A 26636-nucleotide genomic window follows, 5' to 3' on the forward strand; every position below is an offset into this window, starting at 1 on the left:
GATTTTATTTAAACCCATTGTCATTAGATAGCCACATTCTACATCATAGAATATAGATAGAAGTCTCATTAATTCTTGCTACAAGCACTTAATAAGTGCCATCTTAGTCTTCAGGCTACTGTAACAGAATATCACAGACTGGGTGGTTTGAATGACACACGTTTATTTCTCATAGTTCTAGAGGTTGGGAAGTCCAAGATCAAAGCACTGGTAGATTCAGTGTCTAGTGAGTAATTGCTTCTTGGTTCATAGATGGCCATCTTTCACTGTGTTCTCACATGACAAAAAAGAAAGCAGAAAAGCTCTCTGGGGTCTCTTTTATAATGGCACTAATGCCATTATGAGGGCCCCACCCTCATGACATAATCATTTCCCAAAGGCTTCATCCCTCCCCCACAATACCACTACATTAGGGGTTAGGATTTCAACATAATTTGAGGGGACACAAACATCAGTCCACAACAAGTGCCTATGACTTCCACACAATCAGAAAAAAATGTTAGAAATTCTTATATCTGAGGCTTTTACATCTATGTGATATCATATAATCATACTCATTAAACTTCTCTCATACAATGGGTCAGATTTATCGTTTTCTTTGTTCTGCCAAAATATCTTGTGTATACTTAAAACAAATTAAAAGCTACAGACTTTATGTACACACACAGACACACACACACACACAAAGTGGATGATTTACATCCCTTAAGTTGTTGAGAGCTTTACCTAAGTCTTTGACTTCTAACTTGAAAAGTAATTAGTTTAAGCTTTTTCTATTCTAGCGTAGTTGACATTATTTAAAAAGTATTTGGTAAACATATTTTTCTTCTAGAAAAAATATATAATCTTTCATTAAGCTTTTCTTTCTTTCAAAATATCACTTGAAGAAAAGATGTTCTGATTTGTGATCTCCCTCCTTTGGCTAAGTTGTTTTATTATGACTACTATAAACAGTGTTTGAGTTAATGAATAATAAAGATCAGGTCCTACAAAGAACAGTGCATTCTTGAACTAAAAACCTGAACCTCCAGATGGTTACCTTAGCACCTTGCTTTATACAAAATTAGAGGTAACAGCAGGAATGTTTTAGGTTTCATTAGTGATATGACCAAATAAGCTGTATTATATATGACTTAATGATTTCAAGTCTTGGTGTAGACAGCATGATGAATAATAGACATAAATTCATGTTGTTTGATATGGAGGTAAATTTGGATGTTGAGTCTATAAAATGCTATGTTTTGTAGAATTGTACTAATGGTCAGATACTTACAAGTGTAGGATTCAGATTTCTTATTTGTTCTGCATCTTACTTACAAGTCTGAAATTAGCTCATTCACAGCTCTAACTAGTATAGAATGTGTTTTCCATAAGCTCAGCAAGTTACACACCTTAGCTAGGAACAAATATATTATTGCGTATATAAAGTGACAGTTTCTATTAGGCATATTTTATAGTCCCTGTTTGAGTTTTCCCATCAGGATCTTTGAAAGATGCATCATCTTCAATAAACAAAGTGAAAACAATTCCTTCTGGCTCACTTTTCCTTATCTACCTCTACACATGTACACAGGCACACAAACCTGTCTAAATTTACACAGAATATTTGAAATAGAAATTACATCACTGCACCATTTTTATAGCCTGGTAGTTTGATTCACATAGGTAATATATAAAGAAGACTCCAAGAAGTTAACTATAACTTTATGTATGATCAGGTGGCAGTTAAGTCTTTCTGACTGTAAAGTCCTCATTGTTAATCTCTGCAGGCATTGTGAAGGCCTCTTTATACATCAGGTGCAATCCTATTGCTAGAGCAGTGATTCTGCATAAATCACTATATGTTCTCTGCCCCACCCCATTTCTTGGCTAAGAGGACACAGGGAATCTTTGATCAGGCAGGACTCTCAAGCTCCATATGCTCATGTAAACCTTCCTCCTGGCCCTCCTGGCTCACTCCTGTACCACACTGATTTACTCGTATGAGAGAAATTCCTTCCTCCCTTTGAAAAGCTCTGATGTCCATTCCCTTCTTGCTGCATACTTCCTTCAGTCATTACCTAGTGTTAGGCTCACCTCTGTTGGGTATCTGAAATGGCTTCTGCCCTATTTTACTGCCCTATTCCAAATTTTCCTTATTTACTTTCTGCTAGACAGTAACATTAAATTATTTTTTACTAAAATACAGTTATAATGATATCTTTCACGTCTTCTGAATTAAGTCCCCAACCTAACATTCAAAACTTTCCCAAATTTAGTCCCCGCCCACATTCACAATCAAGTTGTTTTAAACTCACTAGTTCCTTCTGCACATATTTTAAGTTTACTGGTAATTGAAGTCTGAATTCACCATACACTTTCTAGCCTCTTTGTCTAGAAACCCATTGTGTCCTGCATATTGTCAAAATCTTGCCATTTATAGGTATCCTGAATATAGATATAGATATGGATATAGATGATATAGATAGATATAGATATAGATATGTGAGTGTATATATAATTTCTCTTAGGTAAAATTTTTACCTTTCAGATAGTATTCATGCCAAAACAGAACATTATATCCATGGCTGATGGCTTAGAAGGGTGCCTAATGGAAAGTAACCACAAAATAACACTTGTTGCACTGAATTTCATGAACAGTTTGTAAGCTAGAACTGTATCTAAAAAATGTTGCATATGCTTAACTGAGGACTTGCAGAGTTTGCATCAGCCTACCAGATAATCATTCTATATCAGAGAAAGTTTTAAAGACAGAATATTTTATGAAGATTGAGATTAATCTCTTCCTAGGGAAGAATAAGAGTACTTTTAAAATACCTAAATCATTCACTAAATAAAAGAGTTGTTATTCTCATTCCAAAAAGACCATATGAAATAATTACAATGTGTTGGTAATGCAGATTGTATTTTTCTTTGATGATAAAAGTACCATCTCAGACATCATCCATGTACATTGGAACATGTTTAAAGTCATTAGAAATGAAAAAAGTGAACATTATTCCAGTAGCACACATGTTAATAATCATGGCTGTTGGAGTAAGCAGTGATGTTTAGTATTTTTAATATTACACACCAGGGCCTTAGGACTTGGGAATCAATACTGCATCATTCTGTTGCTGCAATGAACTAGGAACACTGAGAGGTTGAGATTAATTGATCGATTGATTGATTGATTGATTGCAGAAGAACCTACCCAAGAACCATAATTCTGGACCTGTCCCCCCATAACTCCCCCCATAACTTTTGTTGCAGAGTAGATGGTGAAGAGAAACGAATGTTGACAGCCTCTTCAAATATGAGGTGGAGGTGTTCACTAATACAACAGAGCATTTAACTGGCATCATAGATTGTATATTTCTGCTCTCATCTCTTGAGCAATAAAGTACCTGACAGGGTGTCATTCACAAAGCAAATAGTAAATGCTGATCAATTAATGAATCAGTAGCCAAGGAAGATAAAAAGTAAATGAAGATAAACAGGCTTCAGGGAGAGTTTCATATGGCTTATACCAGATGCTATTCATTGACCTGCTTGCCATAAACAAAGAAAAAAATGTTTTCACTTGGTGATCATGAGAAATGTTTGAGTTTGAAGTCTTCTCTGCACTCTGCTCTGACTGGTGAAATATATTTATTTAGAAATCCACACAGATAATCTAATCCCATGCTGGAATGAATGTAATTTCAGTGAATTTGCTAGAGTTTTATATCAAAATAATAATGGATGTAGACAGCCTTCTTGGGAAAATAAGGATAAACTCATCCTTAGATATCTGAAACCAGATGCTCAGTCTTTGCACCTAGTTGTTAAGTAGTTACCAGCACTTTCCAGAAAACAGGTGTTTAACCTGAAGGAAAATGGCAATAAGATAGAAATGTTGTTCTGTTGACTCATTAATTACTAGGATAGGATAAGTTTATGCTTATATGTACTACCACCTCCTGCCACCAGGAATGCTGGTATGTTTTACAAGTCATCTACACATTGTCCTGAATTACTTTGAGGGAAGGAACAACCCAATGAATAAACAGTACTTCCAAACCCCATATCATCTGTTGCTTAGAGGCACTAGGTAGAGATAAAACCTATAGGTCAAAGAGGCCATACTCATTCCACTAATAATGCTAAAGTTTATTTCTTACTCTTTGATCAGGTGGCAGCTAGCCATCTGAGTTGTTAGGCACCCAACAATCTCCAGACCAACTCAGGCCTTGAATCTGCATGTGTATTTGGACCAACAGCACCATCCCCCCAGCACCCTGTCCTGTTGGTGGCTCTGGTGTGGTAACCAAGCAGCCTCACTAGGTCATGGGCTCTTTACCAAACAATTCAGGAATAACCCAGAACTGGTGGCCTGTAAGTACATAGAGGACACATGTCCTCTCTGGGCAAATAAGAGCTGACTGAAGGTTCAGGGGGAAGAGAAACCAGGTAGAAGCATGGGCCAAATTCTTTCCTCTGTTAGAGAATTTCCTCTCAGTAAGGAGTGGGAGGGGTTGTGGAATTTACAGATATATGGCATTAAAATACCTGTGTACCATGAGGAAGTTCTAGAGCCAGCACTTAGAAAGCACTCAAAAAATATTTAATTGAAGAACTTGTTAAATTGCATGAAAAAATTGAGAGCTTCATTACAACATAAACAGCTGTTACTGACTATTCAGTCCCACTAAATATATTAGCTATAAAAAATGATAATTTCTTGTACCACTTAACAAAGAAGGTATTTATTAAATAAATACATCATACACAGTATTGAGGTAGGCATAAAGAGGGTGGAAAAGAAGCCTAAGAAATGGTCTCATCCTGAATTGCTCACTTCTTCTCATATAGACACTCAAAAGCTCAATGTCAACATGGATAACATTTGTGCTAGTTATCAAGAAACCCAAGAGGCCATAGGTTTGGACAGGAAGGGAGAGACCTAATGATGAAAGCTGATTTCATCTTGGTGAATCAAAGGGGTTTAATATTTACACAGGGAGTGGGGAGAGTGTGTGAGGAACAGTGACAGGAGCAGGCATGACCTCCATGAGCATCACTGAGGACTCTGGCCCAGCTAAAGCAGCAGGCTCCTATCCTGAAAGTTGGAGAGAAAGATGCACTGGCCAGATTTGTAGCCATGTGAATCTCAATGGCCACAGCTCATGCTAGCAGTGTTCACTTAATCTGTTTATTTATAAAAACAACAAATCTTTGTTTAGAAGAAAGCGCCTCAATAACATAGCCATAATGCCATAAATCAGTGATTTTGTAATAGGTCTTGAACTATTGAAACATAATTTCCCAGAATTTCAAGCAAAAAGATTTGCAAAAGAAACCATTTCCTCTGCATCCAGCATTGTTAATTTTATCTTTGACATAAATTTTTCTACTAGGGAAATCCCCTGGGAGAAGAAACCAAGGAGGCAGCTTCTGTGGAAATGTCATAGGGAAATGCTCAAGGACCTTTGGGACCATCTTTCTTTTTGAATGTTGAGATGTCACAGAATAATGTCTACCATTTAGAATATTCTTGGTGTTATTTTCAACAGTTACATATATACAAATGCAGCTTGATTTGTAGCAAGTACTTATGTTTCACCATTTACGTTGCCTCAGATTTTGGTTTTCCTCTCTAGTTCCTCCATCAGTCCAGATTGCCTTTGTCATTTCATGCTGAATTATTCCAGCACTCCCCCATCCTCTCTGTCTGTCTGTCTCTCTCTCTCTCAATCTCTCATCAGCTTTATTGAGTGGTAATTTACATGCAGTAAAATTATCACCTTTTTAAGTGTATAGTACTGTGAGATTGAAAAACATATATAGTCATGTAACTACCATCACATTAAAGGTGTATATCTTCAGTGTTCCAGAAAGTCTCTTCCCCTCCCTACTCCCCTAGGCTCAGGAAACCACTGATCTGATTTTTGTTTCTACAGTTTTACCTTTTCCAGGTTGTCATGTGAATGAACTCATAGAGTGTATGGTATTTTACATCTTATTTCTTTCACTTAGCATGATGCTTTTTAGGTTCATCCATAGTGTGGAAAGTATTCCCTTTTAGTGACAATAGTATTTTATTGCATAGATCACCACAGTTATCCATTGACCAGCTGTAGATGTTTGGGTTATTTTCACTTTTTAGTTATGAATAAAGCTGCTATAAACATTTGCATGCAGTTTTTGTGTGTATATATATTTTGTTTCTCTTACTCCAGGAATCTCTTAATTGAGTATTCCATTTTTCAGTCTGCCTGGCAGTTAATGATGCTGCTTTATTTGAAATGCTTACTGAACAAACTTTTGAAAACTAGGTCACATTTTAACTGCACGGGAGATATCTTTAGCAGTATTCTTTGGCAGTTCTATTTGCAGTGTGGGCCATCACAGTGTAATTTGTGCTTTATAAATTACATTTTTTAATTCTTGGGTTTATCTGACCTGAACTCACCAGGTAGCTGAAGGGAGGCTATAGCAGATAATGTGAATTGTTCCAGGTGTGTGTGCTTAGATAGGTCCACTGCCCTATTTTCAGTAGCCAGTATTATTTCATTTACTAAGAGGTGCTTTTCCAAAATCTTAGAAAGTATAAGTTTTGGAATAATTTCACTCTGAGAGATTTGGAAAAAGGATTTTTATTATCTTTATACATGCACAATGCAACTGCCCTTCTTATTTGATAGAATTGGATTGTGCTAGAGAATGATTTTCAAACTTATATTACTGTGACCACATTAGTTCACTTTATGTCATGATCCAGTATAATGCAAATATATATATTTTCAAAGTATAATAGCTACTTTTACTGCATGCAGTGGACTCCTATATTTTTGTTCCATTTTATTCTGCTATGTTTCATGAAAAAGAAAATACTAGTAGATGGCCACAATTTATTTTATAATAGACTGAATAGTCATGACCTGTAGTTGGGAAATCACTGAGCTGCAGGATAATGTTCAGCATGAGATACGATAAGCTAAGAAGCAGATTAGATGTTTATCCCTGTTTTAGCTGCTTACTGTGAGTCATCCCCTGCAATGATGACAAACGCTATACTTCGTGAATGTCACATTAACAGATGAGAGCTGCTGTGCCTCAGAAATGCGTGTAGATTACATTCATTATCCTTACACTTCTGATCAAGAAAATGGAGGCCCCAAAACTGTACCTTCCAAGGACCTGGAGTAAATCATCAACCTCCAGAGTCTGGGCTGTCCTTCAAGCAGAGGAGATTTTACTTGCTTCCTATTTTTCAATAATTCACAAGAGCTTTGCAGGCCAATTAGAGAATTACAATCAGTATATCAGTCATGATGTTCTCTGGGGAAGCAGAGTCACTCTTTTATAAGATAAAGAATTGATTTCTGAAACTAGATGGTACACAGCTAGGGTGGTGCTGGAGAAATGGAGGTCTGAGAGCAAAGGCATAGGTGAGCCAGTCCATCTAAAAAGTCAGGCACATCCAGGAGTTGAGGTGAGACCCTGACGGGGGTTGGGGGAAAGGCCCTGGGAAACCTCTATCCTTTGTCCAGCACCACTTCTGAGGGTCTGCAGTCAAGCATCTGGTGCCGAGGTTGGAAGGCTGTGACCCAGGGATCAGCTTTCAGAAAGAAGCCTGGGCATGGAATGGAGAATAACCAGGACAATGAGGACCTATCAGACACCCCTTTCTTAGTCTGTCACCTCAGAAACAATGGTCCTGTTGCACTTTAACCTTCCATATCATGTACATGTGTCTTTCTGGACAATTCTAATTCAGAACCCTTGCAAGGTAAGGTTTCTGAAAAGAGCTCCACTTTAAAGAAGTTGATACGGTACAACCCAGTACCTAGGAGGTTACTCTAAACTGCTGATTATTAGTCTATATATATTATTATTCTATAATATTATATATATTATTCTATATATCTTTAACTTTTGTCTTCAAAAAACTTGTAAAGGCTCATGATTAATTTCTACAATCTTCAAAGACACTGTGGTCAAATGTTATGGTTCAGAGGAGTGGAACATTTGGTCCAATAATTCATTGTCAAAACAAGATAGATTTCTCAGTTTAATATCATCAAATCACTATAACTTCTACTAAATAGTCTTCAGATTAGTTTGCTGCTGTTTTTCATAACCATTCACTTAGGGGTAATTCAGTCAATTGACAAGTCACAGACTGTGGAAGAATTGAGAGTACTTGAGAGGAATGTGGAGTTGAATTTGGAACCTAAAACACTGTGGGTGACAGAGGTGCCTGAGCACAAAGGGCTTCCTGGAGTGTATTCCCATCTCCCCTCCCTGTGACTTTTTTTGTAAATCTTCCTGTTATCTAGAATCAGTAGGTTCTTCCCATCTCTTCTTGCCTCTCCATTTTTTTCTTTCCTTCCCATCAATCATTTAGATATTGGGACCCACAAAGTGCACCAGTTAGGGGATGAAACTACCTTCAGGTGCTGGCTGCAGCAGCATGCTGGGAAGGGGACACATAGACATATTGGTCGGAGTGTCCCAGTGTAAGAAAGTGACCCTATATCCAGGGTTTCAGAAATAGTGGGTGGATGAGGTAGCTGGAGTGGTTTGGAAATTAGTTATATTAAATAAAAAAATGATTGGACATATAACTAAATATAATGAGGATATGAATGCCAAATTTCTTACTGTCTGAGATATATAAACATGGAAGGCAGAGACTAGAAAGACTCCTAAGGTGTTAAATTTAAATGAAAAATATCAGAATGAACGCATGGTTTTTTAAAATATATATGCACAGAAAGATACAGAAATAGTTATAAATATACCTTTTGAGTGTGTTAAGATAAATACCTATATCAGTGTCCTACCTCCACAAGTGAGAGGGCACAGAAGTAATGCTAACGCAGAAACAACAAGGCCTCTGAGGACCCGATTCTGAATGCTGTGGTCCACCAAAAGAAAACAGGGCTTTTCGGAGAAATTGTCCCAGAGAGAAGAAGGGCTGCAATGAGAGGAAATAGAGGATGGGCCTGAAACCTTACTGATTCATAAAATAGGAAAATGCTTAATGGATAATTAGGACATGTCACAGGGACCAACTTCAAGGGACTGGCTCTCCCAACTCAGTGGCAACCTGAGCATAAAAGTAAGTAATGGTAATTTCAAAATACAACCCATCTAGTAAAATAAGAATTCATGGATCCACACTGATATTAGTTAGCTAAGTAATTCAATAATTGGAGTTAAGGGGAAGTTCTTGCTTAGAGTAGAATACCAATTAAAAATGATGGACATAGTTAATCATTGTTGGCATCCATCATAATGGCAGGAGTTACCGATGATGGCTAATCTTGGAAGATAGAAGTTTGACAAGATATTAATGTAATTTTGGAGCATCTTCCCATGAAATATGAGTATAATACAAAGGGAAAAATGCTGATGCAGCAGAGAAAGCTGGCACACAGCAACCTGACCACCTGAGAGAGGTGGGACATGATGGAATCCCGTGTCTGCAGCTGGTACACTGAGGAGAGCACAACATTGTTCCTGTGGAACTTTTTGCGAAGCATGAGGCAGGTTGTGGCTCATCGTACATAATGAAAGCCATCCTCATTCAGATTGTTCAGGGCATAAAAGACTAAGAAAGAGGTGGCATTGTCCCAGATGGAAGGAAACATGACAACTAAATGCGACTGGGCAGGGTCCTCGCCCCAAAGGAGGAGGAGGCATTGCCAGCACATTTGGTGAAATAGAGTCTGCGCATCTGATGACAGTGTTGTGTCAACATTGATTTCCTGATTGGGAACATTGCATGATGGTAATGCAGGAAAGGGCCCTTATTTGGGGGAAGAACAGACTAGTGTATAGAGGAGGTGGTGAAGCAAAATGAAAATACATTTTCTTTACTCATTGCACGTAAGTGTACCATCAGCACACACCTCCTGGACCCCAAGTTTTTCCTTGCTTGATTTTACACTTCACTGAGTGTATTCATGCATCTTTTTGTTCAATATGATAATTTCATCAACCTCCTAGACTGCTTATTCTGTTTACAGGCCCTCATCCTGAGGGCCTTCTTCAGATCTGGATTTATTCTTCAATGGATTCCTTGGACTCGACATCTTATTTTCACCCTGCCCCCAAACCCACATACTTGATAGAAACAAACACTGGTTCTTTCTTCATTCCAGCCCACTGCTCTGTGCACTCTCAAGTCCAATTTCTGCCACTCACCCAAAATTTCCCTAGTGAGGGTAAGGCACAGTAAACATCTCAGTTTATTGTCATAGAGATATAATATTTTCTTCTTTTTTTAATTTAGGAAACTGAGGAATACTTAATTTACCATATGTTCACAGAAAAGCAAGTCACCTATAAATATGGATCAATACCTCTCTGAATGCCTTGGCATTGACATTTGAATATTCAAATGATGTTTGTTCTCTTTTATATCACAACAAAATCAATTTGCTTATAATTCTCTGTGCATGCCATGCTGTTTGTCATGTCCTTCAAATCCCATTTCACTCTTCGCCAACTGAGGGGACTGCCCCTATCGCCTCCTTGACAAATAGAGTTAATAGTTCCTTTTTCTTCTCTTCTGGGGCTCACACACCAAAGTAATGAATGTTGCCTTCACCTGTCTGCAGAAATTTATTCACCTAGTATCAGCCTCTCCTACTTACAAACCCCTCATTATGGACAGGCACAGTGAGTGTCTTACTCAACATGGCCTGCCTAGCACCTGGCAACATGTCTGTGACCTAATAGATACTCATCTATATTTGTTGAAGTAAAGTAGCAGAAATGGGATTCAATTTGAGGTCTGCAAGTCCAAAATTCATACTGTTTTCTTTATTCTGTGTTGTCATCCAGTAGTGACACACAAAGCCTCTTGTTTATTTCTGACCCAGTGTTTATGAAAAAGATAAATGTGCTATTCTGTTGCAGCCATCCATTGTGTATCTTATTTTCTTTTTAACGAAATTAATTTAGTTCATTTTTCCAAGTATTTCAATGCAATAATTCAGGAAGTAGGGAACATGTATTTATTGCTGATGCGTCTTAAGAACCCAGATTTTTGTTTGTTTTTCATGTTACCCTTGTAACCCTGCCTCCAACAGAACCTGGTAGGTCACCAGCTGGACAGTTTGATCAATGTGTTGCCTTTCACTTGGAAGGCGGAGCACTTCCCAGTGGTGCAGCTCTGTTTTTATGAATGTTATAATAGAGTTTTCTCTTTGGTTATGAATAAGTGATTTGGAGACTCCAAACAATGATCTATAGGAATTTGTGTTGTGAGGAAGGATAGAAATCCTTTGCAAACTCAGAGAAAATAAGTAAGAAAAAGACAAATGCAAGAGGCAGGGCATGTGCAGTTCCCCAAATGAAAATGGAGAAGGTCCTTGAGTCACTCTAGCTTTATCATTATTTCTGACAACAATAAGGAAGTATTTCTGAGAGGCTTTAACAAGTGTTTTTGCTTATTGATAGCCTTGTTGTGGTCACAAAATAAATAAAGGTGAAACACATGAGGAGCTCTCGGATGCCTGAAGAACTTGACAAGAGGTGAAACAAGAGGATAGAATGTATGACCTTTTACATAAATGTTACTGTTGGCAAGGTGAAAAAAGCACATCTGCTATTTTTGATTGGGCCAAGTGTAGAAAAGGAGGGTGAAAGTTCACGGTGATAGAAACTGCATCAGCAAAGATCCAGAAGGCGGAATGAGTATGTCACTGCCTGAAGATGGTAAGGGGTCTAGAATAAGAGGTACGCATTTGAAGGAAAAAGAAGTAAGGCTAAACACCTGAACCTTGAACACCAGGTAGAGGACTTTGGATTTGATATTATCAGTTTTAGGGTATTGTTTACAGTCTTGTCCAAAAGATTCACATGGCCAAAAAAAGTGAGTTTTATTGTTACTGTTTTGGGCTTTTCTTATTTTGTTTTTGTTTGTTTTAGAAATCTTTTTAATTTTAATTTTTTTTGTTCAAATACATTTGTCTCCACCTTCCCACCATCACTTTCCCCTGCCCCCAAACCCCACCTCCCTCCCTCAATCCTTCCCCCTTTGGCTTTGTCCGTGGGTCCTTTATACGCGTTCCTTGACTTGACCTTTCCCTTCCCTTTCCCCACTCCCCACTCCTCCTTCCCTCTTGTCTCTGTTGGTTTCTTTTTTCTTTCAATGTTGCTGGTTATATTTTCCTTGCTTGTTTGTTTTGTTGATTAGGTTCCACTTATAGGTGAGATCATATGGTATTTGTCTTTCGCCCCCTGGCTTATTTCACTTAGCATAATGCTCTCTAGTTCCAAATGCTCATCAGTAGATGATTGGATCAGAAAATTATGGTACATTTACACAATGGAATACTACACAGCAGAAAGAAAAAAGAACTACTAAACTTCGCGACAGCATGGATGGAACTAAGGTTCCCTTTTCTCCACAGCCTCACCAGCACCTGTTGTTTATTGATCTGTTTATGATGGCCATTTTGGCCAGTGTGTAGTGGTACCTCGCTGTGGTCTTAATTTGCATTTCTCTGATGGCTAATGATGCTGAGCATCCTTCCATACGTTTGTTTGTTTGCTTGTTTTAGAATTTTGACAGCAGTACTGGTTTGCTGGTAAATGTTGAATTATCAGCTATCTGAGGGAAAAGTACCCAAAGTGCAACATTGACCAACTTCCATGACATAAATACTTGGACTGTTATTGTCTTCAAGCTAGTTGTACTTTGTCACTGATCATAGAGCTGTAACCAGTCAGCTGTAGCACACTTCTGAACAGCCAAGTACACAAGGATGAATGCATGACAGCCCCCTTAGCCCTTTCTTCCCCTTCTCCTTTCCTTATCCTGTGAATGTCGTCTGTTAAAGCAAGGACCTTAGCACTCCCTTAATTGACCCCCTGCCTCATAAATAGCAAAGTGAAAAGCCAGCAGTGCAATGATATAAATATGAAGTGTGTGTTATAGCATCTTCTCACAATGAGGTAAGTGATTAAAATAGTCAAGTTGTGTTTGAATTTTAAAGTACTCACACAAATCCAGACAATAATGTGAAAAGTATTTTGAATATCCAGCATCAACTCTTCTTTAGGTAATTGGAAATTGGCGTTTAATTGCCATTTTAGTGGTAAAATTCGTGGAAGTGAGCTAATTGTTTAGACTCTCTAATTCATCAACTATGGAGTCCCTTGATTTGACTATTGAAAGTGATTCTCAATAAATGTTACATTTCTTTCCAGAGTCTCTAATGTAAATCTTCTCCATTCACATAAAATATATTGGTCCTGCTATATGCAACTTGCTATATGAAGTCAGTTATTAAGTAAAAAAACAGCCTTTATGCCTATTGTTAAGACATATATGGGAAGCAGTTGAAATTAGAGTCTTATCTCTTTCATAGTTTTTAGTATTAGACATACATTCACTTTATTTATCTTCTCTTAAAGCGACTTAGTAAATCTGAGTGACTGATGAAGCTGAATCAGAGTCACGCTTCAGCTTAAGAAAAATGAAAACAAAAGTAGACCAACTCTCAGTGCATGAACTTCAGAGGCCACTCGAAAACTAGGTCCAACCATTTTAATAGTTTGTGCTCATTTAATAACTCTCATTTGCTATTTTACTCATTTTATTTGAATTCAATTGAAGTTGGCATTCTTACTAATTCTGAACCAATGAATGTGTTCCCCAAAAAGAGTGGCATAAATGAGAATGTACTGCTTGAACTTCTTAAATTGACTGTGGTTGTGTTTATTCCCTGATGCTCATTGTCAGCATTTCCCAAAACCGTGAGGTTTTTCTTCTTTCTGAATTTCATCTCAATCATATTGCCTTCTTATTTTGGATTTTCCTAATCATAATGAAATTTTAGAGTTAGGAAGACACTTAGAAGTAATTTTGTTAGTGAGAAACAAACTTAGAAAAACAGTGTGCCCATTAATGTACATACCTGTCTCACTTCTTTAGACTTTGACAGGAAAATGGTAATTGAGTTTGATTAATGAGTCAAACAACTATAAGCATGACCATCATGGCACCAGTTGGTCATTATCTTTCCCAGGCAAGGTAATTGATGTTTTTCAAATAGGTTCTACACAAGGAAGCAGTATGACTGTTGTGACTATGAAAGATATGAAGTATGAAAGATATATTTTTGTATCTACCAACCAACTTTCAACCAGCTTAAGAACTTGAACATTACCAATACAGTTGACTGTTTCCCTGTCCCTTGCCCAGAAATAGTTTTTATTTTCATGTAGCTCTTTATACCTAAATCCCTAAGTGGTTAATATTCTGAATGTTTGTCTCTTTCCTTCCTTCCTTCCTTCTTTCTTTTCATACTCCCGTCCTTCCTTCCTTCCTTCTTTCTCAACATTATGCTTGTGAGATACATAGATGTAGATCTAGGTCACATGTGCATTCACACTAATTTATTGATTTATAGTTTTTATCTTATCTTATGGATATATCCTTATTTAATCTATTTATCAACTTCTTAAAGGATATGTAGGTTATTCCCCATTTCCATCTTCCTCAACTCCTTTTCAAGAGGCATAATCACTCTGAACAAATAAGATCAATGTGACTATAACAAAATTGGAAAGGAAATGTTTGCCTGTTTAAGAGAACATGATGTTTTAAGGAGTTTAGTACATGTCTTTATATATGAAAAATGTAATCACCATATGCCTGGAAAGCAGCACTATCTAGGATAATATTTTATGAATCAATGTATACCTAAATCTTATTAATTTATTTATTAAAACAGGACTTCCACTCAAACCTTGGTTAGCCTGATTCCAAAGGCAGAATTTACTCAAAATAAAATTTAATTCATTTTCAAATGCACTGTAATGTATGCTTATAATTAGTTTAGAAGGACTTGCATATATATTACTTTATGCTATGCACTGTGTCTGGACATTTTAATTTACTCTATTAAGTTAGCCAACATATGTGAGAAGAAAACTCCCAAATCTACTGCCTCGGCCATGACTCTTCTCCCAGGCATAGATCCCATGTGGCTCCCAGCATAAGCTATAGCCTCTGCACCTGAATGTCTTAATCAGATCTCACACTTAATATGAAAACACCACCTCTTGACCCAACATTTCTTAAAACCTGTGCCATGAACACTAGCTCCGCAGAATATAGTATTAGATAAAATTTTGAAGAAACGGTATGATCAAATAGATTTTGGAAACAGAGGCTGAAATAAGTTAAAACTTACTGTTTTACAACAGCACTTTACTATAGTAATATGCATTATGATTTTCTAACACTTTTTGGACGAAAGAATTTTCGTTTTCTTTTGTTTTGTCTTATTAATTCACAGCACTTCTGAGGACTAGCATTCTGACTAATGTACTTTAGTGGACACTGGTGTAAACAATGAAGAAGGAAAGTTTATTGATAAAATGGTCCCCAAATGACATATCAGTTAGGATATGACCTGTTCATTACACATGGTCTTCAGTAGATTCTTCAAAGTCTCATTGTTTCTGCAATTGCAGCATTACGAAGCACTGCTTTAACACAGCAGACCAAGAGGAGTGGTTAATGGGTTAGCGCCTCTGTGGCCCAATGATTCCATTCTAAATTGGGACCGCAGCCCAATTCTGGATCAAGTAGCTGAATTCTCTCACAGCAGGTAGAGTGATTGCTTTTGCAAATGGCATTCATTTACTCCCTTAATATATGTATACTATAAAATGTCTCTTGGGACTAAGAAGCACAAAGCTAAGACTGTTTTCTCAAGGGAACTGTTTGCAAATTGGGAGTTAATGCAGTCCACAGGTGGGAAAGGGATAAGGCTCTGCTCTCACCTCCAAAGTCTTTGCTGTGGTGCACGAAGCAGCTGAAGCCACAGAAGGAATTCCTGTTACTTTGCCTTTAAGAACTCTTTTCCCCCTAAACTCAAGAAGTTCGCGCTTTCCATAAAATACCACAATCATTTTGCTTTCCATGAAGGAGCTATAATAACCTTTTCCACAAAATCCACCTTGATCCCCTTCCTTCTCATTCTCATGATATTAATTCTCATTTGTGTTGTTTGATCGTTAGGCATAGACTAAAAGTATACAACTGATTTCAACATTTCCTATGATAAAATCAACCATCGGAAGTCATTATAAATTTGGTTTGAATGAAGTTTTCTTAATCAAATTCTCTTACTCTTGCCCCAAAGGAAAGGAATTTGCCATTTTAAAAAACCTTTGACATACAACCATGTTTGTTTTGCTTTTGGAGCTGAGGGGATCTTTTATTACTTTCATGTTTCTGTGTGTAGAAAAGATTAGAGCCATTTGTAAAACTGAAACCAAGACAGGGCATGGCCTCTTCCAGATCACTTTTTTCCTTAAAAACACCAAATTAGATTGATCTGAGGATTTTTTTTCTCCTAGAATATCCTAATTAGAATACTCTTTACTTAATATTTACTTTATATATATAATAGTAACAAATAAATGGAAAAATGATAAATGCACACAAGTAGTTGACTAAATAAATACTAACCAATCATGAGCATGGTGATGTTTCAGAATGATCAATGAGCAGTAAAAATGCTCATGATTTGAAAAATTAGTTTCAAAACAATAGGTAAAGCATGAGATTAATTTTGTTAACTTTAAATGTGCTTATCTATGCATAGAGGGAAGATTGGAAGCAGAGGCCATATGGATATATACATGAGAACACAATAGTTGAAAGCATAAAATTTGGGCTTCCAGGAACTTGAGTATAACTCTGCTCTCTCTCTCTCTCTCTCTCTCTCTCTCTCTCTTTCTCTGTCTGACATTAGGGAAATTAGTTTGCCTTTTGAAGCTTTAGTTTTTTTCAGTCTAAAAGCAGGTTAAATAATAATGCCTAACTATATGATGGTTAGTTGGATTAAATAATACATGCTAAACTCTTAGCATGAAGCAATTACTCTGTAGTGGTAGAAATTATTACTACTTTTTTATTAACAAAATGTTACCTATGGTTATTTGTTGGTGAGGGAGGCCTTGTGACTTATTACATTTTTATGTTTTATCAAAATATATAATATATACAGTGTAAAATTAATATGTATTTAACACAGTATGTATTTAATTAAAGTATATATGAAAAACATATATCTTTACATGATATATATTCATATCTCTTGCTTCTTGTCTCTAAACAAGTTTTATTTCTGATAAAACTGATTCACTTTTATTTGACTCAAATGAGATAAAGAAGGCAAATAGTATTGTCTCTTTGGCACAGGAGAAGAACATAACTCTGAGTAGACCCCAAGCAATGCAGCTGGTCAAGTGTCAAGTGCACTCTGACACTTGAGCCCAAATCTTCGAATTTCAAGTTCACTTTCATTTCTACAAGACTAAAAGAAAAAAAACATACTAATAAGCCTTTATTGAAATAGTATGAAAAACAAAATCAACTAAGAATTACAAATAATGAAGAGGTTCCTGATTGAAGAATTACTTTAAATTTTTTTCTTATTCTTCTCCCTTCTAGCTTTGATCTATAACTAAGGTAAAATCTCTCCTAGCTACTAGTATATGTCTCATTTTTAAATGCTTCAGCTAGAGTGCAAACACACATATCTGAACTGGACATGTGGTGGTTTATTTAATAACAGTATAATTTACTAGTGTGTTTTGAGACTGAGGATTGATTCAGGGTTCTTTATAATATTTCTGAAACTCCAGGGAAACCCTGGAACCTTCCTAAATCTTAGATTACATAAAACTCTGAGGTCAATGAAAAGTTTTGGGTACCTTCAGAACAGAAACTATCTCTTATTTTAAATCGTTAAGAAGGTTCAAACATACCTTATGGTAGTTTATCTGTGGAAATGTAAAAACAACTAAATTTCCTCCTCCTTTGTTTCCTTTCCCAGCTTAAAGGGAGCTGATGCTGGCAATGGGATCAGGGTGTTTGTACCTGACATTGGGATGTTCATTGCTAGTTTGACCATCTGGCTCATCTGTAGAAACATCGTTCAGAAACCAATGACAGAAGAAGCAGCACAGTATAACCTGGAGTTTGAAAATGAAGAATTGGTAAATCCAACTTTATGAATTTTCCTTTGATTCCTGAGTGCCTTGACCCTTAATTGGCTTGGAAGTGTAACAGCAATTACTAAGAATGCACAGTTCTTTAAGCTTTATTGTGCCTGGCTAAAATTTGTGTGGTCCTGATGGGTAGACATTCTCATCTACACTTTGGCCACGAGGAGACAAGTTTAGGGAATGTGAGTGACCCTATGGCCAGGACTTGACCCTTTCAATCTTTCAAACTATCATCTAGTATTAGCTCAAATGGTTAACATTTTAAATTCATAGTATCATGGTCCATTTGTCTAGATACCTTAGTTTTTGAAAAATATTTAGAGAAGTAGTAACACCTAGTATTTTTTGGAGAAAAAAATAATTTAACCTTCAAGGGAAGCTTTCAGGTCTGTGTACTTTGCTCTTGAGAGAGGAGTTGTGTTAACTCAGCATGCTTTGATCAAGTTATTTTAACATGCTTCAGAGAAAAACTATATGCATTTAGAAAAGTATAAGAATTTTTGAAAGTTAAGAAAAAAACGGAGTAAAATGTATGTTAATTTTGAGCTATGTTTTTTATGGGGAAGGATTTCAGGAGAAACTGTTGGATTTGGGGACATGTCAAATTTCATTACATGGTGAATGGGAGCTTGTCAGATAACTTGTCACACTGTATGCAACCTGCTTTGGAACACTGCTACATTCTAATAACTGTAATTTGTTAAGTGAATTTAGGTGACATTGATTTAAAAAGTAATTGATTTAGTAATTGAAAATGAAATTTATAAAGGAAAAAGTTACTGAAAATACTTAATTTGGACATTTGACACAAACACAACTACCAAATATTTTTATTCATAAGCTTTGGCAAGAAACTGAACTTGTAAAACTGGAGTTTTAAGACTTATATTAAGAATAGTTTCCACAAAGACATCAAAAGAAGAAAATTTTTAGCTATGGCAAATGACTTACATGCTTTACAACTAAGCAGCAAACTGCCTTCTATACTTGCATAAACAAAACAATAAATAAAGAGGATATAATTCAGTAAATCTATGCAAACTAAAAATTATATTATTACCCAAAATCCTTACAGATAACAGATATGCAATCACATTGCATATTAATATTCTGCTATTTTTAAGGCAAACATTAAAAAGGTACTTGGTATAAAAAATAATTATATCAAGGTAGCAACTAACCGCATCTTGCTTTCAAGTTTACAACCTATAAATTTGTCAGTGTCCTAAAAACAGATAAAACTATGAAAATGCTTTTTCTTCTTGTTGACTTTACAATTTTAAGACAGAAAATTTTAAATTTTAATATCTATATTTACATTTGAAATTTTTAAATATATTTACAAGTTTGAAAATCATCTAGTTTAAATAATCATTCGCCAAAATTGTCCAAGTTCAGTGAAAGTACCAGTCTTAGGATTTTTTATTTTCATTACTTATAAAGGCAAGCTTTTTTTCCAGTGATCTTCATATCATAGGTAAGGAGTAAAAGGATATTTATTGGAAATTGAGTCGACTCTTATGTCTGACTTAGAAGCTACCTAATGGTGATCATGTGATGCTGAAAAAAAATGTTTATTCTCTCTCCTTCTGCAAAGTGGAAATTATAATAGTACCTATGTCACAGAGTTGTGGGTACTGAATGAAAGTTCAAATGAAAAACACCAAGTGCCACAGTGTCTGCTCCTTTGGGTTGCTCCTCATTTTGTTCTTCTCCAATTCGAGAGGCAGTAGAACAATTTTTAAATTTCAAATCCACAGTCCGCTTAGGATAATAGAAAGTTAAGTTGGATGGTATGTTTAAGGGCAATGCGTTCAGGGGAGAAAAAAAGAACTTTCTGTACCATTTGTAACAGACAACCATGAGTAAATTACAACTTCTTATAAAAAGAACTTTGTCTTCAAGGACAAATGCTTTTTTGCCACAGAGCTAGGAAAACTTATATTGACTTACAGAAGGATCAAAATTAGGTTATAGTTAAGTTCATACATAGCTGGTGAAGAAGAGATACAAAGCTATTACACAGACTAATTCTAAAATCATGTTTCCTTCCTGACTTCAATCAATTCTCAAAGATAAACTTATGGTACCTCACTCCCACTAGAAATTTGTTTTAGGTATCTGTGCCCCATACATTATTAATCATATCATTTAATGATAATAAGAGGAATGGCTACTCTAAACGTTCCTTATCTGGGGCTTTGAAAGTACTAAATATCATCATTATGAGCCTGATTTCTTCTCAGTTAAATTTGTTTTGGCCTAATTTAGATATTAACTTGTATTTTTTTTTCTTAGCATATTCCAGTCTACCAGGTGGCCCAAGAGGACAGGCTGGTGTGTGAATCCGAGATAAGTCCACAAGGAAAATATTTCTTACATGTGAAAAATCTGGTTTGAGTCTGAAAAGAATAGAAGTACACAGCCAAAATAAGCAGGGGAATTTATTTTATTTTGAAGGTCCCAACATATTTCCTGCTGCTTATAAATCTTGGCATTTGTACTCTGGATTGTTTGGTTTTTGGAGGATCCTTTGAAAGAATAGTGTTTACTGGCATTGTTTCTTCTTTCATTTATCTCAGTGGAGCAATGGCAAGATTAATCCACTGGTGCCTGGGAGAATTCCTTTTCAAATCCAGCATTGTTATGAAGTAGCAATTAATCCCTGGAGAGGAATCTTGAGTCTCCCCTAATCTTCATGGATTTAATGATGAGCTCAAGTTCACTGTTTTTAAAGCACATCACAAATCCAAGGATCCCCCCTGAAGATACTAGCAGCAGGTGGAGACAGATTTGCTCCTGCATTTTACAGAAAGCAAACCTTAGTAAGGGAACCAAATCCTCAAGTGCCATAGAAGGTTTTCATCTGATCTATCTGTGGTCTTGTTGGTTTGTTTATTTTAATTCACAAGCAGATCTACAAATCATAACTGGGAGAAAGATTCCTGTTCCTAAATCTTTTTTAAAAAATCAGTTGGGTTATGAAAATTAAATTGTGTAGAAGAAGGTGGCTTGTGCAATGAAACACTATGTAATTTTACTAAACTGATATTAGTCTTGTATATTTCTATCCTTTTAACTTTATCTAGATATTCAATGAGATTTCAGGCCTTATTTTTGAAGCAAATGGTATTTTAATATTTTTAAACCAAATTTATGATAAATTAAATGTTTATTCAAATAGGAATTTGAGCCATGACTTGGTCTACTTAAAGAAGCATCTTTTAAATAGTCTGACAAATCAAATATGAAAAATGAAAAGAATATCCCAGTATAGTCACCCACCATCTGTTAAAACTTCAAGAACACAACATTTAGGTCCTGCTAGTATTATCTGGAAATTCATTCTGAACCTCAAAAATTGCACTGGCCTTTCTAATACCTAAAGTTCTTTAGGCAACCGTGACACCTGCATTCTGTTACATACACTGACCAACAGGGCTGTGGGCTTCAAAGCTCAGCTTTAAGGTTCAAGTAACTGTTTTTTTAAAGAAATAAAGAGTGAAAGAAATCAACCTTTTTATTGTCACCTTTTAATTAGTCATTCAGCATCTGCTCTGTTCTCCCTTGAGATTTAGTACAAAGTCACCCACTTTAAATTTTCTAGATCCTATTTTTTCAAGCACACAGACATCATCTGAAACATTGAACTGTTCACAATGAAAAGAAGCGGGACGGCTGCCCAGTTGCCCTGCAAGCCTTGCACTTTATTACTTTTGCTGCCTCTGCAGGTCACTCTCAGAAACTGGGCAAGAACTTACTGTCATATGTCCCTCAAAATGTAGCACATTTGGCCTGCCTTCTCTGGGTTAAACCCATTTACAGTTTCGGTGTACTTTTAATTCTAGTGATTTTAGATGCCATTAATTTAAATAAAGGAAAGTTTTTACTTGGAGAAAATCATTGGCCTGTTGTCTTTAAGAAATCTTCAGTATTATAGTGTGAGTGTCAGTATGAGTATTTATCACAGAGACTAGTTGGTTTGGGTCCATGACTAACTTTATCCCCCACAATATCTTCCAGCTATATTTCACTAGATACCAGGTGAGAGCATGGATTCCCACTCATTTTTTCTTCTGATAAGGCACCCCTGGGGACATACCAGTATGACAGTCAGCCAAAGGCATCATTGTCACATAGAAAGGCAGGGATGTTATTAATATTAGTAGTAGTAGTATAAATTTTATTTTTAAATTACTGTTTCCATTCAACACTATTTTATATTAGCTTCAGGTGTACAGCACAATCATTAGATAATCACATACACCACACAGTGATCCCCCCAATGTTTCAAATACCCACCTGACAACAAACATAGTTATTACAGTATTATTGACTGCATTCCCTATGCTGTACTTTGCATCCCCATGAATATTTGTGACTACCAGCTAGTACTTTTTAATCCCTTCATCTTTTCACCTGATCCCTAACCTCTCACCCCTCTGGCAACCATCAGTCTGTTCTCTGTATCTATGCCTATTTTAATTTTGTTTGTTTATTAATTTTCTTCTTTAGAGTGAAATCATATGGTATTTATCTTTCTCTACCTGATTTACTTCACTTACCACAATACCCTCTAGGTCTATCTGTGCTGCCAAAAATAGTATGATCTCATTTTTTATGTCCAAGTAATGTTCCATTGCATGAATGTATCACCACTTTTTTATCCACCCATCTATTGATGGGTAGCTGGGTTGCTTCCACTTCTTGGCTATTGTGAATAACACTGCAATGAACACATGGGTGCATATATGGTTTCAAATAAGTATTTTGTTGTTTGGATATATACTCAGAAATTTAATTGCTGAGTCAAAATGCAGTTCCATTTTTAATTTTTTGAGGAAACTCCATACTGTTTTCCACAGTGGCTGCACCAGTCCACATTCCCACCGACAGTGCATTAGGGTTCCCTTTTCTCCACATTCTCACTAACACTTGTTGCTCGTTGATATATTGATGATAGCCATTCTAACAGGTGTGAAGTGATATCTCATGTTGGTTTTAATTTGTATTTCTCTTGTGATTAGTGATGTTGAGCATCTTCTCTTATGCCTATTGGCTATCTGTATGTTCTTTTTGGAAAAGTATCTATTTGGATCCTCTGCTCACTTTTAATTAGATTTTTTAGTGTTGGTGTGTCTAAATTCTTTATAAATTTTGGACATAAACCCCTTATTAGATTCATCATTGGTAAATATCTACTCCTGTTCTGTAAATTGTCTTTTCATTCTGTTGATGGTTTCATTTGCTCTGCAAAAGCTTTTTAATTTGATATAGTGCCATTTGTTTATTTTCTCTTTTGTTTCCCTTGCCCAAGGAGATATACCAGGAAAAATATCGCCAAGAGAAATATCAGATTTTACTGCCCGTTTTCTTCCATGAGATTTATGGTTTTGAGTCTTTTAGTTAAGTCTTTAATTCATTTTGAGTGTTTTTCTTGTATGTGATATAAGAAGGTGGTCTAGTTTCATTTTTCTGCACATATCTGCCCAATTTTCCTGATACCATTTATTGAATAAACTATCTTTAGCCCATTGTATGTGCTTACTGCCTCTGTCAGATATGAATTGACTATAAAAGTATGGGTTTATTTCAGGGCTCTCTATTCTGTTCCATTGATCTATGTGCCTGCTTTTATGCCACTACCATGCTACCTTGATTACTCTATTCTTGTGGCATAGTTTGATATCAAGTAGCATATACCTCCAACATTTTCCTTCTTTCTCAAGATTGCTATGGCTATTCAGGGTCTTTTGTGGTTCCACATAAATGTTTGGATTATTTGTTGTAGTTCTGTGAAAAACACCAGTCGTACTTTGATAGGAATTGGATTGACGCTATAGATTGCTTTGGGTAATTTTAACAATGTTCATTCTTTCTGTCCATGAGCATGGTATATGCTTCCATTTAGAGACATTATTATTGACAGTATGTTAATTGAGTAAACTTTGCCTAGGCTATACTTGAATATGTGACTGACAGTAAAAATAAAGAAATCACAATAAGAAAGTCAGCTCAAATATTTTTAAACTATTAAAATAAAACTATTGAAAATTAAATACACCTCCATTTCTGTCTCACCCATTTAATTTATTTAACATTTAACACTGTGTGCCTATTATCTTTTTCTTTAAAGGAATCAAAGCTTTGAAGTAGCCTTTTACCTTTACGATATTTCTAGATCAATGTTTTTAAACATTCTGAGAATATTTGTTTTGTCTTGGACTGTTTGGCAAGCAATTTTGTGCTTTTGAATTGCAAACAGCAACAAAACATCCACATGGGAAACTTGTTTGTGACAATCTCAGAGCCCCATGTCCTTTCACTGGAGGCAGAGGGTCAGGTAGGTTCTGAAATGAAAGTATCCAGTGTGTCCCTGCCCCCTGCTCCAACTCCAGAGGGTCTGTATGCTTTACAATGTTTTTTAAACTGTAAATGCCCCTGAGATTAAAGTGGCACCAACTTAATGTCAATCAGCTCTCCATATTTCTTTCAAAATATTAATCAGGTGTTTTGAGAGCAGGAGCTATAGCTCCCATGCCTACCTTTCCTCGCAGCCTTCCTACTGACTCCCTTCAAAGTTAACAGAAACACTGGCCACCCAGTTGCTGGAGCCAGAAACCCTGGTATAATTCTTGATTCCTTGAGCCCCTTGTCCTTTACTGTCAACAGGCCATATGGGTGTTATGTTCAAATTTTGTCTGAATTTGGCCCACTTTTCTCCATCTACACTGCCACAAACCTCATGCCAGCAACCACCATTTCTCAATTAGACTCAGAAATAACCTCCAAATGTATCTCCCCACTTTCTTCTTATGTTTTTACCCTGTCTTACTGATACCACACATGGTATCTACATTGTTCTTGTAAAATTTTAAATAGAATTATGCCACTTCCCCACATAAAACACTTCATTGGATTCCCATTTAACAAAAACAAAATTTAGGTTTTTAATGCTGACAGCCATGGTTCTACATGATCTGGACACTTCCTACCTTTGCATTCTTATCCTGTGCTCTTTTCCACTCTTTCTCTCTCTGTAACAAATAACTTGTCCAGAACTGACAAGTCATTTTTTCTGCTGTGCAATTCACTCCCTGAATAATTGCATGGCTGGTTCCTTCTCCTTCATCGGGTCACCTTCCTCCCACAGAGGCCTTCACTGATCACCTCCCAGATTATTCCCTGTCCCTGTACCTGCTTTGTTATGTTCATAACACTTATCACAATCTGTAGTTATTCTACATACTGCTTTGTTTTGTTCTTTACTGTCTGTCACCCTCACCAGACTATAAACACATGATGGAAAGGATCACATCTGTCTTGTTTTCCACTGCACCAAATTTTCTTGCTTTGCTTTTCAGACCATTGTCTCTTTTTTTCATCACATGAGCTTTGGGAATAACTGAAACAGTGCATTCCAAACCCCTGGAGTCAGATGCAATCAGCATTTCCTGTCAGGGTTCTTAGGATCTTGTATCAGAAACAGTTATATATATCTGGTTTATTTCCTCTAAGTGATTGCAGTGCCTCTCAAGTCTCATGGTGGATCTGCATTTGTGTCCCACCTTGGACCCGGCACAGTGCTCAGAGCAAAGCTAGTGCTCATAAAGAAATCCTGAATGGAGTGAATGGAGTTGATGGAGGAGAAAGGAATGTTGTGTGTTCCAGAGCAGTTATAGTACTGCTTAGCCTTTCTACATTTCCATAACAAAGATTTGCATTTTCATTGGATCTTAGTTCTATCACAAGGAATTATATGGATCTTGAATCTTTTGGGAAACTTTTGAGCAACAGGAAGGATTTGTCTGCCTTCAAAATGCTGCTTTTTTCATCACTCTCTGAATTATTTATTACCAGATGGGGAGCTGGGGTGTATCAGTTAGAAGAGCTAAGCTTAGATGATTCTTACAATCATCTAAGAGAAGAGGGTCAGTAATAACCTCTGCAACCAAAGACAAACTTTAAGTAGACGATATAGGTGAGTGTGTTGTTTTTATGATGTTCTTTTAAGTGATTTTTTTAAAAAATAAATTTTAAAGAAAAAAAGCTTTAGGATAGTGAGTCCAGTTTGTCTAATCTCCATTGTTGTTCATTTCATTTTCAAATGATGCTCAGAAAAGTCTTAAAGACTGTTGCAGTCTCTAACTTGGTGATGTGACCTAAAGTTTTTACTTACTTATTTATTTTTTAATTCAAAATTTTTTCCTTTTTATTGAATTTATTGGGGTGACACTAGCTAACAACATTATACAGGTTTTAGGTGCATATATCCACAACAAATCATCTGTACACTGTCATGTTCATACTCCAAGTCAAGTCTCCATCCATCGCCATTTATCCCCCACACCCAGGATCCTCCACCTCTCCTCACTTTACGCTCCCTTTAGTAGTCACCACACTGTTGTCCGCGTCCATGAGATTTTTCTCTTCTCTTATCTTTTCCTCAATTCCTCCACCTCTCCCACTCAGCCCCCAAACCCCACTCTGACAGCTGTCAGCCTGCTCTATCTAGGAGCCTGTCTCTGTTTTGCTTCTCACTTCATTTTGTTCATTAGTTTCCACATATGAGTGACATCGTGTGGGACTTGTCTTTTTCTGACTGACTTATTTCACTTAACATA

General features: G+C 36.4%; 1 protein-coding gene across 1 annotated transcript in view; it reads left to right on the forward strand.

The window, feature by feature from the left end:
* Positions 1-26636, forward strand: part of PIEZO2 (piezo type mechanosensitive ion channel component 2) — a 487309-nt gene that overhangs the window by 278149 nt on the left and 182524 nt on the right. The window contains exon 5 of the mRNA XM_054587349.1: positions 17841-18003. Coding sequence (XP_054443324.1) covers positions 17841-18003 — 163 coding nt within the window. The remainder of the gene's footprint in view (positions 1-17840; positions 18004-26636) is intronic.

This window comes from Pteronotus mesoamericanus, unplaced genomic scaffold (assembly GCF_021234165.1).
Source record: "Pteronotus mesoamericanus isolate MK-2021 breed Mesoamerican mustached bat unplaced genomic scaffold, CSHL_Meso_final scaffold_118, whole genome shotgun sequence".
Lineage (NCBI taxonomy): Eukaryota > Metazoa > Chordata > Mammalia > Chiroptera > Mormoopidae > Pteronotus > Pteronotus mesoamericanus.